Below are 22924 nucleotides of genomic sequence, written 5' to 3' on the forward strand. Positions count from 1 at the left end.
ATAACTCATACATGCATATATATTTAACATATGTATTTCATTCCTACCAGAACAGTAGAAATACTGCACAAAACTAACTTGACTGTTTTTAATTCACTTCTTGACACATGCACATTCTACCAGTACACTCTACCTTTAGTTCACTAAAGACTAAAGAAAAATGGGGGAACAAAGAAATACGGGTGGTTTTATCTTTTTCTTTCCTTTGTTATTATTTTCAGCATAAACAGATGGATAATTCAGGGAAGTGACACTAGGAAGAAAGATACAATAGTGTTTCCTGGTCATTTGTGTCTCTTTTCATGTTGGAAGTTCTGGTTCAAATGGACATTGTGACCTCTCGGGGCTGTCACTTATGCAGTGATAGGCATAACATACCTACCTTATACTCACTTTTGCTCTGAGCCACTGAACTCCCACACATCATGGGTCCACCTGAATTCCACGTTCATGGGCAGCATAAACATTATGCACAAATGGGGTGGCATGGAAGAAGGGACACAAGGCATATTTCCTCTGCTCCTGTGCATGTTCCATTTTCCAATCAAAGTTGCTTTCAAAACAAAAGTCCAAACACAAAATTAAGAATTTCAAGGCAGCAATGATGGAGCATTAAACCCAAACCGCGGGACCTCTCCAAGTGCCTGAACACTGTCCTACTGCACAGGTCACATGCCCTTGAAACCTGCCTTGGCAACAGGGCCTTGGAAATGAGTGATGAATTAGCCAATGTGTCTCCCACATGCCTGGGTGAGAGTTTAACCCAAAGTTGGCCCACCTCCAAATGCAGATCACAGCAGTCTTTGACTACATTGCACCCTCAGGGCAGAAGAGAAGCACACGCATGGAAAGCATAGTCAGCAAAGCCATTGTCAAGGTACCTTGACTAGAAGGTGTAAGCTCAAGAATGCAGAGGACTAGTTTATGTGTGTTAGTACCATGAGGATTACCAGAGACAAGACAGTTAGAAGGGGGGTGGGGAACTAAAAGCCACCATACGGGAGGCCTGACTGTCGGCATAACCTAATTGGAACTGCAAGGGATGTGCCATTTCAGCCGGAAAGATATCAGGGGAGGACCATAGATCTCCTGAGCTCCTACCTGCAAAAGTGCTTCACGATTCTTCATTCCTCTTCGTGGCAAGACCAACGGCCAAATTTGGAAAGCAGTTGTGGGTTTGGGTCCACAGGAGCCCTTGAGCAACAACAGCAAACACCTACCCAGCATGTACCACCCACAGACACTATTCGGAGTGTGTTACAATAAGCAATTTAATTTTCATAACAGTTCGACCACCACCATCGTTTTATGGACGAAGACACTGAGGCACAAAGTTAAGGGACTGCCCAAAGTCACCCAGCTAGTAAGTGGCTGAGGTTTCCCATGTTCTGGGAGTTAACCTCAAATTCACCACGTCACCACCCTACTGCCCCCCGAAACCGGTCCCATCACCTTTAGGTGGGCTTAGTTTACATTCACCAAGATTGTATCCACTTCATGGTACTTCTCTCCTCTTATGCTTCCTGTAACCAACGTGCCTATCACGAATTGCTTATGCTTATTTTTAATTAGGCAAGTTGATCCCCCCTCTTTGGGCTTTTCAAGGCACATTTTCAGGAGTTAAGTATCGCTTAAAAGTGTGAATTACCTAGTTGTTGTAAATGCAACACATCAATTGAACTTCACACAGTGCCTTCTGATTCAGGTATTTCCCATCAGCTTAATGTAAGCTACAGGCTGCTCACAGTGGAAGATGGGCTGAGTACTGTTCTCCCAATTTCTTCAACATCATAAATAGCAAACCATCCTGCATCAGCTCAAAGGCAGGCTAGTCGGGCATTCCACAATGAGGAACCCGCTTTCATAACAGCAATACCGTTGTATATATGTTTCACAAAATCTAACGTCCAACAGTTTCATGCTTTTAATGAACTGGATCAAAATTATGCATTCATGACACAGTTTATTTTACACAGTACTTTTTCATTCTCTTCTTGTCAGTCATTCAGGGTTTAAAAAGCCCATCAGTGGTGATGACTTTCTTCATCTTCTAATTTGACAAACACAAACCCTTGCACTGCAGAGACTGGAAACTGAATATGTAAACACAGAGCAGAGAGATGCTTTGCAGCCCATCAACAACACACACAAAACCCCCCTGACAGGGAAAAGCACAGATCGGTAAAGAGGAAAAAATGAAGGAGATGATGCCAGACCAGAAACAAGATTAAGTTCCTGAGTTAAGTCATCTGTAATTACCCACTGGCTCTTTCTCTAGAGAAGAAGGATTAGCAAAACATGTCTGGAGAAGAAAAAAAAAATTTGTTCTTAAACTGGGTCAAAAATTTGCTTACACTACACTCGGGCAGAAAGGGAAAAATATATCCACATTCTGTTTTCTTTCTTTCTTTTTCTTTTTGTCCTTTTTTCTTTCTTCCTCCATTCCTTTCTTCCCTCTCTCCTTCCTTCCCTCCCTCCCTCCTCCTTTTCTTCCTTCCTCTTTCTTTCTTTCTTTCTTCTTTCTTTCTTTCTTTCTTTCTTTCTTTCTGTCTTTCTTTCTCCAATCTGATCTTCCTCACAAGTCTCCACTCTGCTGGGTATGAATGGCAACATTTAGTTGGATCCTTCGACCCCTCTAAAGTACTCTATCTTGATTATGTGCCTAGTGTTTCACATTTTTTTCCCTTTTTCCTGCTCTTCTCCTTGATAATGGTTAGCTTCATGAAGGAATGAGAATGTTGAGAGGGGCCTTGATCCTCAGACAGGTCCTTGTACTGTCTTCTGGTCCTTCCAGTCTCTACAGCATATGTCTCATCTACTTGGGCACGACCTTGTGGGATCTGTAGCTAATGCTCTTGGCTGAAGAATGAGGAGTCTGTTCCTCTCCATGCAGCTGATGGGCCTACAGAGGCCTGGTGGTTCCCCCCACGGCCTTGGCCCTCCTCCCCAACACTGGACTCCAGAGATCTGCCCCCGAGTGCCTTTGCTTCTGTGCCTGAATCAGATCTAGGGTTACACTGTCCTTGATGGAGCAAACCTGCCAGCTACCCTCCTATCCCTCCTCAGAGCCAAAGGGATCTTCTCGGTATCTTCTGTGGCTCACAGCATCCAAAGAAACCTAGGAAGCCAAATAACTGTCCTTCCTCTGCCCAACCACACACCACAGCCACTTTTGTTCTGGTTTGGCTTCCCATACTGGGAAAGTCTGGAAGTTGCTCTCCCGGAGTTACAGATGGCAGGGAAAGAAACATCTGTCTCTGACCTCAACCCACTTACCATGCTGGCCCCATTCCGAAGTGTGGCCTGAAAGACTACTGAGGACACTCATCTCTAGGCCGGCCTCTCCAGCCTCTTATTCTCTCCCTCTCACAACTGCTTGGCTCCAGCTGGAGAGGCAGACTTTTCACGTTACCTGCACCACGAGCCATGCTGTCCTCACTGCTTTGAGATCCACAGGTGACCAATTGCTTATTTTCCCACCATCTCCTTCCCCGGGCAATAAGTCTCATGGTTCAGCCTTGAGGTTGCAGGACCAAGAAAACATAACTTTAAAAGAGAAAATTAAAAAGAATTTAAGATTTGCAAAGCATCATCCCCTATTATATTTACTTGGGTTTACGTGTCGTTAATTGATAAACTTGTATATAGTTTTGTCCTCAAGTACTAGTTTCTTTTTGCCGAGGTTCCAAGTTTCAGAAACCAAACATGCCCGAGCCAAGTGAAATCAACCAGTCTTCCAGTAATTATGACATAACCATGGAATAACTATGAAGCAACCATTATGAACCTGCTTAGCACTATGTACACTGTCAAAATACTAACGCAATAAAAAACAAAGATGACTTCCAGATATAGAAACCAGAAAGACAGTTAATGTTGACTTATTAGCGAAACTAAGGAATATAAGAAGAGCTTCCTTGACAGGGACAGAGCAAGAATTACTTGTGTGATTTTATACACAGCAAGTTCAAATTACCATGGGCAAATCAAAGTCTACCCTGAGATTTCTTAGAAGTACTTGAAGATTGTTAAGCTTGAAAGTAATACCATTAAGTTCTGCATTTTTTGAAAAGTATCACTTTTTTATAGATATCTATACTTCTAAAACAAGAACCCAGAAGATTCTGGTAAAGGAACTTCAACAGACCACTCTTTTGAGACTTCTAGTTTTAAACAGTAGGTTTAATCTTAAGAGTGGGTAAGGAAAGAAGGGATAGGCTGAGAAGTAGAGAGTAGAGTACAGACTCCTGAGGATTACCAATGTTTGTATCATGGACAAGGGAGAGGAGCTAGCAAAAAAGAAGCAGAAGATCAGGAAATGTTACATCACAAAAATTAAGGGAACAGAGAGTTTGAAAGCATAAGAATGGCCAGTCAGGTCAGATGCCTCTACGGGACAAAGATCGGGGCAAGAAGTGTCGCTCAAATTCAGCAATAAGAAGTCTTCAATGGATTAATAAAGGCCAAAGGCAAGTGCAATAGGTTGAGCATCACCATGTAGTAAGGGAAGAAAGTTGGTACAGACTGAAAAGGAAATGTGGTTAACAAAGGTAACAGCAATAAGAGACAACCAAAATGAAGAAATCAAGGGGCTGGATGTCTCAATAAAGCAAAGAAAGAGGATATTGAGAGCATGCGAGTGAGGAAATCATGGTCAGACAGAGGGATACCGGCATTTTCAAAGATGAAGCCATTACAGGCGTCAGAATGATGCCAGGACTGTGGGTTAGATGGAATTAAGATAAATATTCATAGAGATGATGTAATCAAGGAAGAGTGAGGCAGGATGGTACTTCGGAGAACACTGAAATAACTTAAAGTAAATAAAGGCTGGAGTTTGAGCGGGGAGGGAGATAGAAGGCAGTGTCAAAAGTCCTGGGTGAATGTGGACAGTTAAGAGTGTTGGTAAATAGAAGAGTAGAAGGCGACCCAGCTAGACCTTGTCAACTTCTAAAGAGGAAAGGATTGTACTGAGTCTTTCCTTAAATGAAGTGCTGTAACGTAATCTAGTGGGCCCTAAGTAGTTCCATGTGACTGTAAACAGATCTGAGCCACAGGAATTCTCATTACCGTAAAGGGATCGCCAGACTTACATCACTCCCATTGACCTTCACAAAGAACCCCAGAACCGCTCGATCGAAAAATCGTTCTCTCTTTCGTTACAAAAGAGCTCATTTGAAAGTGCTGTAAAAACGGCACAGAACCAGCAGCGAAGAGAGCTGGAATCTGATGCTGCCCCTACCCCTGACTGTGTGACCTTGGTAGTGTCACTTCCCATCCCGGACGTCATCTTCCTCCTCTGTATTTATGTATTCGTCGATTGATGCATGTAATTCCCAGTATCCGTTGAAGCCTAATGGGTGGTAGGCACAATCCTAGATGTTGGGGACATAGCAGCAAGCAAGGCACACCCGAAACCAAGAGGCCCTGCCATGTGAGTGTTCTCATTTCCTCCAGCAAGTGTGTATGTTCTAAGTGAAAGCACCACAATTTCGTTTGTAGTGGTCTAAGACCTGTGGATCTTTCAGGATTTAGTCAGAAACAGATATGGAATGAGATGGCAGCTCCAACTTGAGATCCCTGAACACTGAGGGAGTCCATAAAATGGCTAATAATAAACTTCAGAACACTTTCCATCACTTTAAGAGAGCCAAATGGAAATTATGCTCAACACATTCACACCACTTTAGCCAAACTTAAGTGTTTCTACCCGATGGTCACACATTCTAATGCACACATGTGTGTGTCTCTGCCTTAAAAAGTATTATTATTGTGCAATAAATATAATTGAATGCCACAAAGTTTCCAAGCAAATCGAAACCAAAGGGAAATTAAAAAAAAAAAAAATTTTTTTTAATGCTCCTGAGTAGAGAAAACCTTGTGAGCCCTCGGCAGAGTGGAAAACTCTGACATTCGAGCTTAAAGGCATGTTTGTTCAAATCCCACCTCTCCTGCTTCATACGTGAAGCCTTGGCTATATTTCCCTGAGGCTCATCTGTAAAGCTAAACCAGAAGCCTACCTTTTATGCAGTTGAGAGGCTTTAGTGAGAAATTTTCTAATTGCATGGTGTTTAACATGACATAATTAAAATAATAGCAACAGAACATATGTGTGGTGGGAAGAGCCTGAGAAGTGGAGTCGGACACACCAAGTTCAAATTCTAGTTTCTCACCAACCGGAGATGGGCGAGGCCAGACAAGTGATGTAATCTCAGTGCTTTTCGGTTTCCTCAACTGTAAAATGGATTATTTTGAGGATTAAATGAAGCTGTATATATATATATATATATATATATATATATATATAAGCTTGACACATTATAGAAGTTTGATAAACATTTATCCTTTCTTTTCTTTGAAAGCCATTACATACTAAATAAAAATATTATTCTTTTCACATCTCTAGTCTAGCATGCTTCATTTCTCCTAGATAAACACTGAAGTATAAACGTCACTTAACGACATGTCACAGGGGTACGTGGTGGTGCAATCGGTTAAGTGCCCAACTCTTGGTTTCAGCTCAAGTCCTGGTCTCACAGTCTGTGAGACCGAGCCCCAGGTCAGGGGCTGATGCTGTGAAGCTTCCTTGGGATTCTCTCTCCCCGCCCGCCCCCCCCCCCCACTCTATCCCTTCCCTGCTCTCTCTCACTACCTCTCAGAATAAATAAATATTAAAAAAAAATAAAATAGAGGGGCGCCTGGGTGGCTCAGTCAGTTGGGCGTCTGACTTCGTCAGCTCAGGTCATGATCTCACCATCTGATCCATGGGTTTGAGCCCCATGATGGGCTCTGTGCTACAGCTCAGAGCCTGGAGCCTGCTTCAGATTCTGTGTCTCCCTCTCTCTCTGCTCCACCCTGTCTCATGCTCTGTCTCTCTCTGTCTCTAAAAAATGAATAAACGTTAAAAAAAATTTTTTTAAGAAAATAGAATAAAAATATGAAAATATGTCAGATACATAGATGTCAAGGGCAGAGAAGACTTAAATACAAAAAATGTAATGTATATCGTATTTTATATATTCCTAATATATAATATATAATTAATGTGTTGTTGTTACATTTTAGTGTTCCTATTCATTTGCTATGTTACATTTAGCCCGAACCGCGGGAATAAAATAAATAGAACTTCTACAGAGCAATTCAGCATTCAACCAGCCAGGTAAGAAATTTCCCTTGTCCCCTCCTCCCTGCCTCTGGGGGGGGTCAGTCAGTCTCCAGGGACAGAGGTGGTTTTCAATCTCCGTTCACACTGAATTATCAAGTCAAGTAACACAAAGTCTAACCCATTAAGCATTAGGTCTAATTAGCGTCTTGCCTACTAATCTTGCCTGCTCCCAAGTTCCTCTTTCGGGAGGTATCCTGGCAGGGTCCAGAGCCGATTCCTACTGTATCTGGCCCCCTTGTCGTTAGCTAAGACTTACAAGAAGCATCCTTGGGCATAGATTTAATCATTGCTATAGTGACAATGTTGCTGCACACGTTCGAATCACTGCATTACTTGGCAATTCTGCACCGTCTGCAGGTTAACAGCAAGCTCAGGAACCAATGAAATTAGCCCCCTTAGACACCTAAAACTCTCCACACAACAAGGAAAGGGAGGCAAGAAAGCCCGTGGGGGGTAAATAACTTCCACTCTAAGTAGGACCATTAGAAGAAACGTAAGACTGTGCTAGAAAAACTAGCTATCTGTTAACCCTCCACCCCACCCTCTGTTTTATCAGTTTGTGTATGTGTTCATGTTTGAAAACTGCCTATTTGTAATTAATGAATATTGATGAAGGCCCCTTAAGTCCTGTGTCAGCAAATATTTGTCCAAAAACTTAATGACGTAGTGTTTCTCAAGCTGGTCATTCAAACTTTCGACCCTGGCCACACATTTGAATGACCCAGCAAGCTTTAAAAAAAAAACACCGATGCAGGGTCCCATCTCAGATCAATGAAATTAGAATCAGGTAGGGTGTGGGCAGGCATCAGTGGCTTTTCACACGTCCCGCCCGGGGACCATTCTATTCTATCGTACAACTAGTGTTTTAAGAATGGTTGTGGTATCCACATTCCCTGGCACTTCAAAAACATCTTACCCTTTGCCCAAGTCCCGGAGAAAGTGAAAATACGAAGGGGAGGGCATCCTTTACGATGGATTGGAGCAAATTGTTCCATTTCAGAATCTGTCTTGCTGACGGGTGTGTTTCTGAGATAAGGAGAACCTGTCCTCTTGTGGGACAGTGTAAAGCCCTAGGGAGTTTACCTAGATTCTTCACAATGATCCCCCAAGCATATACAGAAAGCCTACTTTATAACCGCATTTCACCCTTTGCTGCACCCAGGTGGAAATAACCCCCACAGCTTGTTCTCAAATTGTGTCGTGTATGTCCGTGCCTCCTTTTCTAGTCAGGGAAGTTCTTTTACTGATTTTGAGTTTATGCCTCTATGAGAATCATCCACAGACCTTTTTCCCCCAAATTACACACTCTGATCCCTTCCTCCCAGAGTCTCCCGAGACGGGAAACACTGGAGTTTTGTTTTTTGTTTTTGTTTTCAACACTCCGGTTCACCTTAGCCAATTTAGCACTCACCGTCTCGTTGGCCGAATATGCTCATCAATATGAGAGGACAGTAGGCCATGAATTACAAAATGACTCTCCTTTGATTGGACTTTGGCTCCCAGGAAGTCCTGTTTGACAAAAATCCTGACAGAAAACAGGCAATAATTGTCCCACAGTTCTCTGGCCCTTTGCAAATAAACGCCTTACAGGACCTGTCTGGCCATTCCTCACGGAGCTGCCTCGAGAGAGCAGATGTCTGCCGGCCAGAGGTTTGCCTTTGCAATATGCATTTTACAAATAAGTGTCCTGAGTGCTGGGCCCACTCCTAGGTGAGTCCCTTTTTCTGTTTGTCTCTGGAATTTCACTGCTTTGATATTTATCTCAAGGCCTACTTCTTAGCAGGAAAGCAGATAAAATTTCAACCCACATTGAGGTAGACAGCCCCAAAGTTTAAACTTTGAAAAGGGGTGAGAAAAGTGCAGGGGTGTGTCTTGGAGAGTTTTGTAAGGAAACCTGCTGCTGTTTCCAGAAAGTCCTTTCAAACAAGCCATTCACATGTTAAGACCGAGATAATCTTTAAATACTTGGAATTATGAAGCAAAGCTGGTTTTCACCAGAGTATGTTTCATAAACCTGAGCTTATCAGTATCTAACATATGAAAGGTTAAAGTTAAAAAAAAAAAAATCTTTCCCTCATTCTGCCTCAATGTCCAGCACTCTTAACTTTTGGATATATCACCTTCTTGCTCCCATGTCAGGCAAAGGTTAAACATTTGGCCTTTCCTCCTTGACATTCAAAGTTGTGTCCAGAGGCACACATTTTGACCTTAGGCCTAGGGTTAATTTCCTCCTTTTTTTTTTTTTTAATATGAAATTTATTGTCAAGTTGGTTTCCATACAACACCCAGTGCTCATCCCAAAAGATGCCCTCCTCAATACCCATCACCCACCCTCCCCTCCCTCCCACCCCCATCAACCCTCAATTTCCTCCTTTCGAGAAGAATCACCATAGCACAGACCTGTGAGCCCTGCTTCTGGCAAAGACTTACTTTCTCTCCTTTTGTTCTGATCCCATTTGGGAATTTGTAGCTCATTCCAGGCCAAGCCAGGATGTGCTTACCAAACAACTACGCCGTATCCAAAATTGCTGGAGAACATGTAGATCTGTGCCATCCGATACGGCATGATCTGACTTGGGGACAGTATTGAAGTATTTCTGGCTTTGACAGTATAGTAGGGGATACTATCTGCCCAAACACTGTCTCCTCTGCTCAGACACTAACTGCAACGTGCTTCCATTTCCACTTTGGTCGTTTGACTCCTGGTTTAACCAAATTCTATTCTGGGATCTGATGTCCATCTCGAGCACAGCTTTGCCTCCCTGTCGGCTCCAGTGGGGACCGCCATGCCTCCTGGGCCCCACTCGGCCTGTGGTTTTCTCACAGGGCTACAGCTTCCAGCAGAAGGGGACACAGCGGTGCTGCACAGACCAGCACGGGTCTGGGTGAAGCGCTTCACCAGGCTTCCCTTTGCACCCTCACTTCCTCTTCCGCGTTAGCTAAAAAGCAGTTTTCCATTCGGAAGATATTTTCACTTACTGGGCATTGGGTGCAAAGGGGATTTGGGAAGGCGGTCACTACAAGTTGCTTTAGCCTTCCACCCTGACACTTTCTTAAGTTAAAAAAATAATTCAAACAACCCACATTCCTGGATTGAGACTCCTGCTGATCAAAAATGAGAGGCTGTGAGGAAGGCTACATCCGCTTTGAAGTTTGTGCCCTTGGGTCCTGGCCTCACTCAGCTGTCTCAGGGGGAACCAGAAAGCCCTCCGCCCCTGGCGGGCCCCCCAGCTCCCAGCAGCTGCACTGCTGAGCTGGATTTGGCTTCAAGCACTCTCACCGCCAGGCTCTCAAGGGTTTGTTAGGGTTGCCCGGGCTGGAACACTCCGTGCTCTGCCCTTTGACAGAGGGTTGAGGTCAAAACACAGTGTTCGGATCAGTCGTGAAGTGAGACACATAGTTCAGCCAGAGGACTGGAGTTTGCAAATGACTTTTTTAAAAAATTTATTTAATGTTTATTTTATTTTTGAGAGAGAGAGAGAGAGAGACAGAGGACGAGGGGCGAGGGGCTGAGAGAGAGGGAGACGCAGAAGCAGGCTCCAGGCTCTGAGCTGTCAGCACAGACCCCGGCCTGGGGCTCAAACCCACAAACCCTGAGATCATGACCTGAACCAAAATTGGACATTTAACCGACTGAACCACCCACGTGCCCCACTAATGATTTTTTTAAAACACACATTTGATCAGAATGGAGCACTCCTCTGGAGCAAGGCTTCCCCAACTCAAGGCGCCATTACTAACTAACAAACCATGTAAGTTTGGGCAGATTACTCAACGTTTCTGCACCTCGGTTCCCTCAAGGGTTGTATTCATTTCCTAGTACCACGAACTGGGCGGCTTCAAGCACCAGAAACCTATTGTTTCACATCCTGGAGGCTAGAAGTCTGAAATCAAGGTGTTGGCAAAGCAGTGCTCCCTCAGAATCTGAACGGAATTCTTCCCCAGTTTTGGCGGTGGCTGGTGATCCCTGGCATCCCCTTGGCTCACGGCTACATCCTTCTAGTCTCTGCCTTTGTCACCACAGGGCTAGCTTCACCTCACCTTTCCTCTGTGCACGTCTGTCACGTTCTAAATTTTCTCTTCTTAGAAGGACACCAATCATATTGGATTAGGACCTACCCTAATGGCTTCATTTTAACTTGATTTTTTTTCTGTAAAGACCCTCTTTCCAAATAAGGTCACATTCGGAGGTACAGGGGTTAGAACTTCAACTTGTGTTTGGGGGGTGGGACACAATTTACCCCATAACAGTGACAATAATAGCACTTACCTAATAAGGGTTTGTGTGAAAGTTAAATTATATTCTATATATTGTACTTACAATGTCTGTGCCTGGCACATGGTAAAAACTCAGTACATGTGAAATATTCTTTAGAATTATAACTTGCTATTACTTTGACATGCTTTCTGGTTAGTAAAGGGAGGGATAAAGTTCCAGCCAGCCTTCAGGGGATATCATATGGCTGCAGATACTTCATCTGAAGCCACAGCAACAGTGAGTTATTGCTACTGGTGAACTGTTGGGGATATTAAGAATCGTTTGTTTGCAAACGTAAGAGTGCCCGTGAGAATAGGTCCTGAGCAGGGCATCATCTCTTCTGTTTCTCAAGGTAGGATAGAAATGTTAAAACCAATGCATGAGTAGAGTAGTAGCTCATAATACTGGTCTTGGAGCCAGAGGGCTCGAGTTTGATTCCAGGGTCCATAGTTTATTAGCTCTGCGACCCTGGCAAAGTTCTTAATGTCTCTAAATCTGTTCCTCACCTGCAAAATGGGAATGCAAACATGACTTGCTGGGTGAAATTCCTGAGATAATAAAGGCAATATCCCCAGCACAGTGATGGGGTGGCTTTGAGTGCTCCGTGAGTGCAGCTCTCATTATTTTTTTCCTTTTGATTTGTAAATAACAACATGTTTACATGGTTCAAAGACCAACAAATATAATAATATATACATTGAAATGTCTTGAGAGAGATTTGTGTTATTGCATATAAAGTACTTAGAATACTACCCCTCTCCCAGTATACCCTGTTCCCACAGGTAACCATCTTTATTAGCTTTCTGTGTATACTTCCAGAATTTCTTAGTGTAGATTAAAACATAGTGACATATATAATCTTATTCCTCCCCTTTCCTTTACATACTCTCTTACACTTTGCTTTTTCCTTTTTCCTTTACAATATATCCTAGAAACCTCTCTGTATCAATTGTCCACATAACTGATCACTTTTCCATTGTGTGGCTATATGCCTCAGATAATCTATCTTTTATTGATTAACATTTAGGTTGTTTGCAATCTCTTGTACTATTAACAGTGTTGCGATGAATACTTATTCCTATATCATTTTGCAAGTGGATAGTTGTACCTGAGGATTAACTCCCAGAAGTGATGTAAAGGAGTCAAAAGGAAATCACCTTTGTGACTTTGCTAAAATTGCCCTACGGCCTTGAGAGGTTGGTATTACTTTGCACTTTCCCCAGCAGAGTATGACAGTGTTTGTTTGTTTCCCCACAGCCTTGCCAATTTCTTGATATTTGCCAGTCTCATAGGTGAAAAAATGGTATCTTCAAATAGTTTTAATTTCCCTCTTTTCTTGTTATTATTTCTTAGTTGAAGTGTAATTGATATACAGTATCCTATTAGATTCAGGTGAACATCATGATGATTTGATGTTTTTATACATTGCAAAAAAATTCCCACAATAAGATTGCACATCCTTTCATATGTTTAAAGGCCATATGTATGTTTTTCTTTGTGACTGTCCATATCCTTTGCTCATCTTTTCATTGAGCCTCTTGTCTTTCTCTTGAGAAATTCATAATTTCTATGGCCACTTAAAAAACCAGTCCTTTGTCTCTGGTAAGAATTAAAAACACTTCCCCAATTTGTCATTCGTATTTTGACCATATACATGGTGTGTTTTTAGTGTGATTATAATTTTCATATTTATATTACTCTTTATTTTCAAAAAATTAAGAAAGAGCACTAGACTGGGAGTTAGAAATCCTGAGAGGGATTTGGTAGGTGGCCCTTGGAGAGGAACCGCCTGAATTTGAATCCTAACCTGGCTATCAAGTACCCTCTGCTGTGTAACTTGAGGAAAATTACTCACCATCTCTGAGGCTCCGTTCATTATCTCTAATGTGCGATAATACTGGTAACGTATCTTACAAGGCTGATGTAAAAATTAAATGAAATAATAAGAATAAAGACTTAGAGGAATTCTGACATAAACTAAGCATTCACAAATGTTAGCAATGATTATTTTTTATGTTTACTTACCTTTAAGAGAGACAGGGAGACAGACTGTGAGTGAGGGAGGGGGAGAGAGAGAGGGAGACACAGAATCCGAAGCAGGCTCCAGGCTCCTCATTATCAGCACAGAGCCCAACGCGGGGCTCGAACTCACGGACCATGAGATCGTGACCTGAGCCGAAGTCGGACATTCAACCAGCTGAGCCACCCAGGCGCCCCAAATGTTAACAATTATTATTCAATTTATTTGAGTTAAATTTATCTCAGTAATCTGGACAAATACCTACACCTCTGTTAATGGGAAAGCCAGGCTTAACTTTAAACTGAAGATATCCAAAATGTCAGTCTTTGTTTTTAATGTTTTTGATATTCATATTCAATACGAGCTAACAGATATTTATTTACCAACTACTATCGGACAAGGACGGTCATTTGTTTATTCATCCATGTAATACAGCAAATATTTACTGGGTTCGTGACATGGGCCAGACATTGGATCAGGAGCTACAGGGTAGTACGAAACATGTCATGGGGGTCTCTGCCCTCACTAGGCTGACAGTCTAGTAAGGAATATAAATAAATAAACAGCAATTGAAGCTCAGCCCAGTTCTCTGAGTGAAGCCCATGCTGTTAAGAGAGGTGGACTCCTATGAGCCTCACCATTCCACTCTGCGCTGGCTTCATCTGTCCTGGCCTCCGCAGGGACTTTGCTCCTCTAACTCTCCCTCTCTCTCCTGCATCATCAACATCTCCCTTTGTACCGAATCATTCCCATCAGCATACAGACATGTTGTAACATTTCCCTTAAATGTTGGCTCAGTCCTCCGGCTTACCCCAGACCTACACACTCACATCCAGCCTCATGGTGGGAAATGGCACTTAGATTCAGACAACGCTCACATTTATTTGCACGGTGCTCACTGCTTCCCTTAGCGCAATGTCTGGTTACTTAAGTCAGCATCTCTTGAACATCTAACGGCCCAAACTTAACGTGTCCGAAACATACCCACTGATTTGTCTCCCCATCTTCACCCAACCTGCACCACTACTCACTGAGTTACTCAGGCGGTAACCCGGGACTCACCCTTGACTCCTCTGTTCGTATCCTTCCCACGTGCAATCTAACAACACATCTGTTGATATTGTCTTGAAAATATATCCCAAATTTGCCCACTGCTTGCTATCTCCACTGTGACTATTCTCGCCCAAATCAGTATCATTTCTGGCTTGTATCCACCCTTGCCCACACTCCACCAGTCAGCTCTCCATCTGGCAACCAGAGACATTTCTAAATCTTTTGAAAACATAACTCTGGGTGTTACTCCCGGTCTCATACTCCTGTAAGAATTTCCATCAAGCTCAGAATCCAATCCAAACTCCTCACCACAGCTTACAAGGCAGGAGCTGCACCCTACCTGCTTCTCCAGGCACCTCTGCTACCTTGCCTTTTGCTCACGCGGCTCTGTCGCCCTACTTCTGTGCTTCTGACATACCGCCCTCAGGGCCTTTGCATTTATTTGCCCCTAGCTTCGAACACTCTTTTTCCAGATACTCACACAGCTTCTCTCTGAATTCATCCAAGTAGCTAATCAAATATCACCTTCTGTTCTGGTCATTTTTGCTGTGTAACAAACCATCCCGAGACGGTTGTTAAAATATACCGATTATTTTATTGGTTCATGAGTCCAAGGGTTGACTGGGCCCGGTAAAGTGGTTTTCATGGGTATCCCATGTAGATGTAGTCAGATGGTGGCTGGGCCTGGGATTATTATGATGATCTCCTCACTCATGTGTCTGTCATTTGGGCTGGGAAGACCCAAACAGCTAGGGGCTGGAACAGTTGATTCTCCTTGAGAATCTGTTTCTCTTTCTCTCTGCTCTCCATGTGGTAGACTCAGGTAGTCAGTTTTATACATAGTGGGAAAAGGCTCCCAGAGCAAATGTTTTTAAATAAGCCAGCAGAACTTGCATGGCTTTTTCTAACCTAGTCTTAAAAGTCAGGCAGGCTCATTTCAACTGTGTTCCACTCATCAAGGCATTAAGAAAAACACTACCAGCTTCAAAAGGAGAGAACACAGACCCCATTTTTGATGGGAAGAATGACCAAAAAAAAAAAAAAAATCGTGAACACGTTTTTAAATCACTACACCTCTTCTGAGAGGGCCCTTTGACTACCCCATATAAGAAACCTCCCTCCCCTACTCCAGCCCCATGACACTCTATCCACTTACCCTGCTTTATTTTCCTTTACAGTTCATACATCTTAACTGACACTGCATGTTACATTTGCTGGATCCTCGGTTATTGTTCTCTTCCACCAGAATGTAGGCTCCATGATGGCAAGAACATTGTCTCGTAGCCCCAATCACTTAGAACAATTCCTGACACAGAGCAGGCCCTCCATAAAGGTCCTTGAATATAGGCTCACTGGGAGCACACAAAACAAGCTCTTAAATAAGTCTTGGTAAATCAGGAAAGGTCCTGAAAAAATTAGCATCGGGCACTGCCGTTATATTGTCTTCTCGTCTTGATGAATCGCATGAACTAAGAAAACTGGCAGATCCATGGGTTAAGAATGCAGTCCTAATTAGCTTATATTTCTCCACTCAGAGGAGCCGCATTGTCTTATTTATTGGCAAAAAGATTCCTTCCCACAGCAGGTGTTTTTTCGCCTGGAGTGTGAGTTGCTCCTGGAGGTTTCCTCCTACTAAAGCTGGAAATATTTTATGGCTGGGAGATGGAACCAGGCGTACATCAATGGCCCTTCATTTAATGCATTTCTGGCCCAGAGTTAGACCTCCTGTCATGCTGATATACATCACTTTGATCTGGGAAATGACTTTCAAGCTGAGATTGAAACACTTGGAGATAGGTTTTACTTGATAAACACATTTCATCTAGGAATGCAGACAGTGCTTTACAAATACTTCTCCACTCAGTCTAATAACTCAGCAGGGTGAAAGGCAGGTGGTAGGCATTGTACATATACAGCCCTTGAACTACAAGAGATTATCTGCCTAGTGAGTCAGAGGAGCTTGGGAGGGAGCGTTAGGCTCAGAAGTCCCTATCCAAGAACACTCACCTCCTATCTTAACATTTGCATACTGCATTCATTTCAATAGCCCATTCCTTTGGCACAATCTACTATTTCCTCCTAATAATTCCCCACAGTCCTGCCATATTTTGCCTCCAAGTATCCAGGTACGTGGTGCATGAAGGGAAAACAGCCAGAAGTTCCCACACTTTTTAACTTATTTTTGCCTAATTTCATATCATTTAGGTTTAAACTTAAAATAGATCCAGGAAAGAAACAAGTTGTCCAATTAATGTGCTTTACCTGGAACTGCTATACTAGGAAGGAAGGAAGGAAGGAAGGAAGGAAGGAAGGAAGGAAGTTTTTGTTAACTTTCATATCTCAAAATGTCTAAAAATCATTAAACTATTACCTCCAAAAATTATTGACTAAGCTATGACCTTTTAAGTCATTTCAAAGAGGCTTTGATTAGTGATGTAAGGGGAGGTAGCATGGGGGACAAGGAAAAATTGCAGTGAACTAGGAGCAGAGAGAGGTAAATTCTCCATCTGGTTTTGCCACTAATGCCCGACTTTGGATAAGTACTGTAATTCTGGTTTTAGTTTCTCATGTGTAAAAGACAACTAATAACACCTACCAAATTTACCCCTTGGTGGTAGAATGAAAGATTAATAAGAAAATGAGATTTGAAAATTGACTAGTAAAACTAGTAGACATATAGAAGAAACTGCTTAATAAGAAAAAAAAAACACATTTATTGAATATTGTGGGCTGAATTGTGCCCACCCCCAATTCATATGTCGAAGCTCTAACCTCCAATACCTCAGAAAATGACTGGGGAGACAGGGTCTTTAAAGAGGTAATCAAGTTAAAATGTGTTCATGGGGGGGGGGGGGTTCTGATCCAATGTGACTTATAAAAAGAGTCCTTCTGAGAAGAACAAATTTGAACACAGGCCGTAGAGAGGAAAGACCATGTGAAGACACAGGGACAAGATGGCCATTTAGAAGCCAAGGCGAGGCCTCAGAAGAAATCAACCCTGCAGATACCTTGATCTCAGACTTCTAGACTTCAGAAGTGTAAGAAAATAAATTTCTATTGTTTAAGCCACACAGTCTGTAGTATCTGGTTATGACAGAACCAGTAAACCAACAAATACCCTGTGCCTGATATCTAGAGGGCTGTAAGTCTCCTCCCAAGGCAAGGATGTCATCAGGAGACGTTCCTATGGGGTCATTCATGGGTCATTCATGAGATAAATCCAAATCATGGTCTGGGGGGCAATAAAAGATCAAAGGCAGAGCTCTGTACTGAGTCCAGAGTGTGAGTTAAATCTACAAAAAATAAAAGAAGTTCTCGAGTTAGAAGCTAAAAAGGAAGGGAATCAGTGTGATGTGGTGCTGTTTTTCATGCAAAGGATGTTAGAGAACAGTCGATAGGCAATGCCAGTATTTTTGGAGCAGGGTCTTGCTACCTATGTGTGAAATAGATGAACCACATTTCTCATCAGCCCCCATCACTGGCTGGGTCCTAGGCTTGCTCAACAAAGGATTCTAACTCATTCTGGAGTATTTGCAGTGGATTTTACCTCCCCATACATGATCCTTCAGTCTGTACTGTACCCTCTGGACTAGTTATTCACTGAAGCTGATCTCATCGGCAGATGAGAAAGATAAAAGTATCATACCCCTGGTCTATCAGTGCAGTTTCTACAACCAAGAGATAATCTCTTTGGGGGAGACGTTAAGACAAAATTCTAATGTGATCATCTCAGTAAGTGATAAATATAAAAAAAAGATAAACAGGAGGAGATAACCTAGTTGAAGGCAACAGGACTAATACTAGAGAAACAAAGTTATTGGAAAGATCCATGCAGAGATTAGTAGATAGAACCTAGAGGAATTCCTGAAATTAATGATAAACTACCTCAGTGACATTTTCAGGTTCATGGTGGCTTCAAGTTTGGGTTCTATTGATATAATGGGTACCCCCAACTAACTTGAATTCTACCCCTTCAGATTCATGAATATCCTCCAGACGTAGCCAAGCATCATTTCCCAACATTGCATGAATATGAGAATCAACTATGGTCCTTTTTTTTTTTCTTCCAAGATTTTATTTAAATTCAAATTACTTAACGTATAGTGTAATATTGGTTTTAAGAGTAGAATTTCATGATTCATCACTTACATATATCACATGTGCCCTCCTTAATGTCTTTCACCTGTTTAGCCCATCCCTGCACCCACCTCACATCTAGAAACTCTGTGTTCTCTATAGTTAAGAATCTGTTATGGTTTGTCTCTCTGTTTTTATCTTATTTTATCTTCCCTTCCCTTCTTCTATGTTCATTTGTTTTGTTTCTTAAATTCCACATATGAGTGAAATCATATGGTATTTCTGTTTCTCTGACTTATTTCCCTTAGCATAATACACTCTAGCTCCATTACCATTGCAAATGGCCAGATTTCACTCTTTTTGATGGCCAAGTAATATTCCTTTATGCACACATATACCACATCTTCTTTATCCATTCATCAGTTGATGGACATTTGGACTCTTTCCATAATTTGGCTATTATTGATAACGCTGCTGTAAACATTAGGTGCATTGACTGAATATTTTTGTAACATTTGAATGAGTAGAGCAATTGCTGGGTCATAGGTAGCTTTATCTTCAACCTTCTGAGGAACCGCCACACTGTTTTCCAGAATGGTTGCACCAGTTAGCATTCCTATTCCAATAACAAGCTGAACAGGATTGAAAGATTCCTAGCTCACTGATATTGTTATTTAGAATAAAATCTCTTTTAGATCAGGGATCATAGTTTTTGTTTTATTTTGTTTTGTTCTTTTGCACACCATTATACCCCTCATGCCTAGCAAATAGAGACAGTTAATAAATATTTGATGAATGGATAAATGAAAGGATGCATGAAGGAATGAGCTAATTAAATGAAATGTATCATTGCAAAAGTGCTTATGATATAATAGAGAACAAGATTATATACAAATAGGTGCAGAGAAAAATAAATTACACGAGGAGTTTAGGGAATGCTCATGGGGAAAAAACACATTATGCCCAAGATGAGATCATGTAATAAGTAGGAAATAGAAAGTCAAAAGGCCTGAAGACATGAGAAAAAGTAGCTTATCTTGGGAACTTCAAGTTCAATGTGGCTAAAGTTTTGATGGAGAAAGTGAGGATGAAGAATGAGGAAGGAGATAGGCTGTACAGAGGTCTCTAGACCATGTGTCCTAGTTTCCCACTACAGCTGTGACAAATTACCACAAATTAGTGGCTTAAAGTGATACAAACGTATTATGTTACAGTTCTAAAGGTCAGAAGTCTCAAGTGCGTCTCACTGGACCAAAATCAGAGTGCTAGCAGGGTTATGTTCCTTTCTGGAGGCTCTAGGGAAGAGCCTTGGTTTTTCCAGCTTCTGGAAGATGCCTACATTCCTTGGTTCATGGTTTCCTTCCTTCCTCACAGCCAGCAATAGCCAGTGGAGTCCCTTTTCATGTTTCGAATTTCTCCTACTTCTTCCTCTGTCTTCATACCTCCCTGATATGCTCTTCTGCTTTTTAGGAACCCACATGTTTAGAATGAGTTCACCCAGATGATACAGAATAATCTTCTCCTAGTCACACCTGCAAAGTCCCGTCTGCCATGTGAGGTAAACATTCATAGATTCTAGGGATCAGGATGTGGACATCTTTGGGCATCACTATTCGGCCTGCCACACCATGTTAGAAAATTTGGGCTTTATCATAAAAGTGATAGGAAGCGTAAATAAACATTTTCAGAAGGGGAATGATACGATCAAATCCTGCATTTTTAAAAGATCCTTGTGTATGATTTATGGAAACTGGATTAGGGAAAAAAGTATTGTCTTCTGGGAGAGATGTAATGTTAGTGTAGAACAGAAAAGTGTCTGGCAGAGATGAAGGGCAAATGGACTTGAGAGTTATTTATGAGACTAAATAACAGGTTTTAGTTGTTGATTAGATACGGAAGATGAGTGGGAGGGTTGCAGGCTAAGACAGACAATATGCAAGTCTCTGGCCAGGGAGACTGCATAAATGGAAGTGCCACTTACCAGGACAATACAGGGCAAGCAGCATCTTTGAAAGGAGGGGAAAATAATGTATTTGTTTGGAGAATATGGTGAGTTCAATGGGGCATAATGAAATCCAAGAGCAGACATCCAATTGGGAGTTATATCCAAGAGCTTAAAATTCAAGAGAGGTGTCTGGACTGCAGACTTACCTCTCAATGTCATTACTATGTGCATGGAAACCAAAGCCCTGAGAAAGTGTAGACATTTTTTAAAAGACAGGTTCAAGACAGGGCCTTGAGGAAAAACAACCTTTCAGAGACTGTCTAAGGAGGAGGAGCCTACATAGTCTAGGAGAACTGGGCAGCAGAGAAAGAAGAAATGAAAGGAGTTCAGTATCATTCAGTCCGAGGGAAGAGGCTGTTTTTAAACAGCCAGAATGGCCAACTGCATTGACAGCTGTGAGGAAGTCAATAAGACAGGCACTGAAAGGACCAAGTGTGCCACATAGCTGTCTGTCATCATTGACTCTGGCAAGAGCAGTGTCCTTGGGGCAGGAGGGCTGAACAGTGATTGGGAGGTTAGGAGCAGGAGATAGGGTGCAAACTACTCTTTGAAGATAGATAAAAGGAGGAGAGAATTTCAGAGGTAGCTAACGGGACACATAGTGGTGAAAGAGAGGAAACTTTTTTTTTTAATGAAAGAGAAACATAAATATGTTTATAACAATTCCTTTAAGAAGGGACATTGTGGAGGGGCACCTGGGTGACTCAGTTAAGCATCCGACTTCGGCTCAGGTCATGATCTCACAGTTCGTGAGTTCAAGCCCCGCATCAGGCTCTGTGCTGACAGCTCGGAGCCTGGAGCCTGCTTCGGATTCTGTGTCTCTCTCTCTCTCTCTGCCCTTCCCCCCGCTCATGCTCTGTCTCTCAAAAATAAACAGTAAAAAAAAAATTTTTTTTAAATAAGAAGTGACATTGTGAAGGACAGGAGGGAAATGGGGGTGCCTGGAAGGGACTCAGAAAGAGTGTTTTATTTGCTTATTCATTTGCTTGTTTCTGCTTAATGGCAAAGACTTGAACACAATATATAACAAATTGAAAAACAGTTGGTAGCAAGGAAGAGTTTTAATGGAGGACAAATACAATTGGTCAAAGTCTCAGAGAAGTGCTGGAATCTGGAGACTCTGTGGAGGGATTGGCCTTACCTAGCCACCCTTCTGGAGTAAGAGACTGTGCTCTAGAAAGAGTAGGTACCAGTTCAGGGAAGTGGGGGCAGGACATTTATAGGATTCTTGTTCAGTGGCTTTTGCTTTTGTTTCCTTTCCTTTTCTTTTCTTTTCTTTCTTTCTTTCTTTGTTTCTTCTTTCTTTCTTTCTTTCTTTCTTTCTTTCTTTCTTTCTTTCTTTCTTTCATTGAATGATATAGTAATCCAAGGAGGTGCTGCAACCAGAAGAGATCCAAATAGTGAACAGAAGAAGAAAGAAATGTTCAAAGCCAGAAAAACGCTGCTGAGCTTTGGGTCTAGAGGGAGGAGGGGAAGGCTACAAGTGCCAAAATATATGCCTTAAAATCCATTACGGTAAGGGGTAAGTCCTGAAGCGGAGAGTGAAGTGGTCGGGCTTGCAGTTTAGGACACGCACGGTGCAGCGGGAGGAGGTCTTCGTCTATCAGGTGCAAGCTCCCAGAGTGCCTGGGCCCACTGGCTGGAATTTTCAAGAGAACCAGGTCACCAGAGGCTTTCTCAGACTCTGGGGGATGCAAAGTGAAACAAGGTGCTTCACTGAGTTCATAAGTTGTTTGGAAATAAGTGACTAATCCGTGTAAAACAGGTAGCGGGAAGACCTGCTGGTTTTCCTCATCACCATTGTTTTCAATACAATTTATTGTCAAATTGGTTTCCATCCAGCACCCGGTGCTCATCCCAACAGGTGCCCTCCTCAGTGCCCGTCACCCACTTTCTCCTCATCACCATGATTCCAGGCATCGTTAGATTCAAAGTTAAATTACAAAGCTGTACGAGAATTCAACAACAAAACCAGTTGAAAATACAAAGCAGCATGTGATCAAATGTCAAATGAGAGATATGGTAAACAGATACGTCCTTTGATTTTACAAGGCAGAAAAGTAGTAAAGAAATTAGACTGGCTTGTGAAGGCTTCTTGGAAACAGGCACACGTCATGCCACGAAGTTGATGCATTCTGTTGTCTTAGTTTTACCCCAGAGACCGGACAAGAGAATGAGACACCACTTCCGATAGACTGCAGAATGAGTTCCTGGAGCGAATGGTCAGTATGTGACCCTTGCCTCAAACAAATGGTAAGTATTCATTGTCATTCCCTCGGCTGATGTCCCCAAATGGAAACTGGGTTGCCGGTATCTCCAGGAAAAGGACTGGAGGGAGGGAGCCCC

At 42.3% G+C, this 22924-nt stretch overlaps 1 protein-coding gene across 1 annotated transcript in view; it reads left to right on the forward strand.

Moving 5' to 3' along the window:
* Positions 1 to 8755: 8755 nt before the first annotated feature.
* Positions 8756 to 22924, forward strand: part of C9 (complement C9) — a 53775-nt gene continuing 39606 nt past the window's right edge. Inside the window, exons 1-2 of the mRNA XM_030330781.1 lie at positions 8756 to 8875; positions 22726 to 22831. Of these exons, the coding sequence (XP_030186641.1) occupies positions 8799 to 8875; positions 22726 to 22831 (183 nt within the window). The 5' untranslated portion in view covers positions 8756 to 8798. The remainder of the gene's footprint in view (positions 8876 to 22725; positions 22832 to 22924) is intronic.

This window comes from Lynx canadensis, chromosome A1 (assembly GCF_007474595.2).
Source record: "Lynx canadensis isolate LIC74 chromosome A1, mLynCan4.pri.v2, whole genome shotgun sequence".
Classification (NCBI taxonomy): domain Eukaryota; kingdom Metazoa; phylum Chordata; class Mammalia; order Carnivora; family Felidae; genus Lynx; species Lynx canadensis.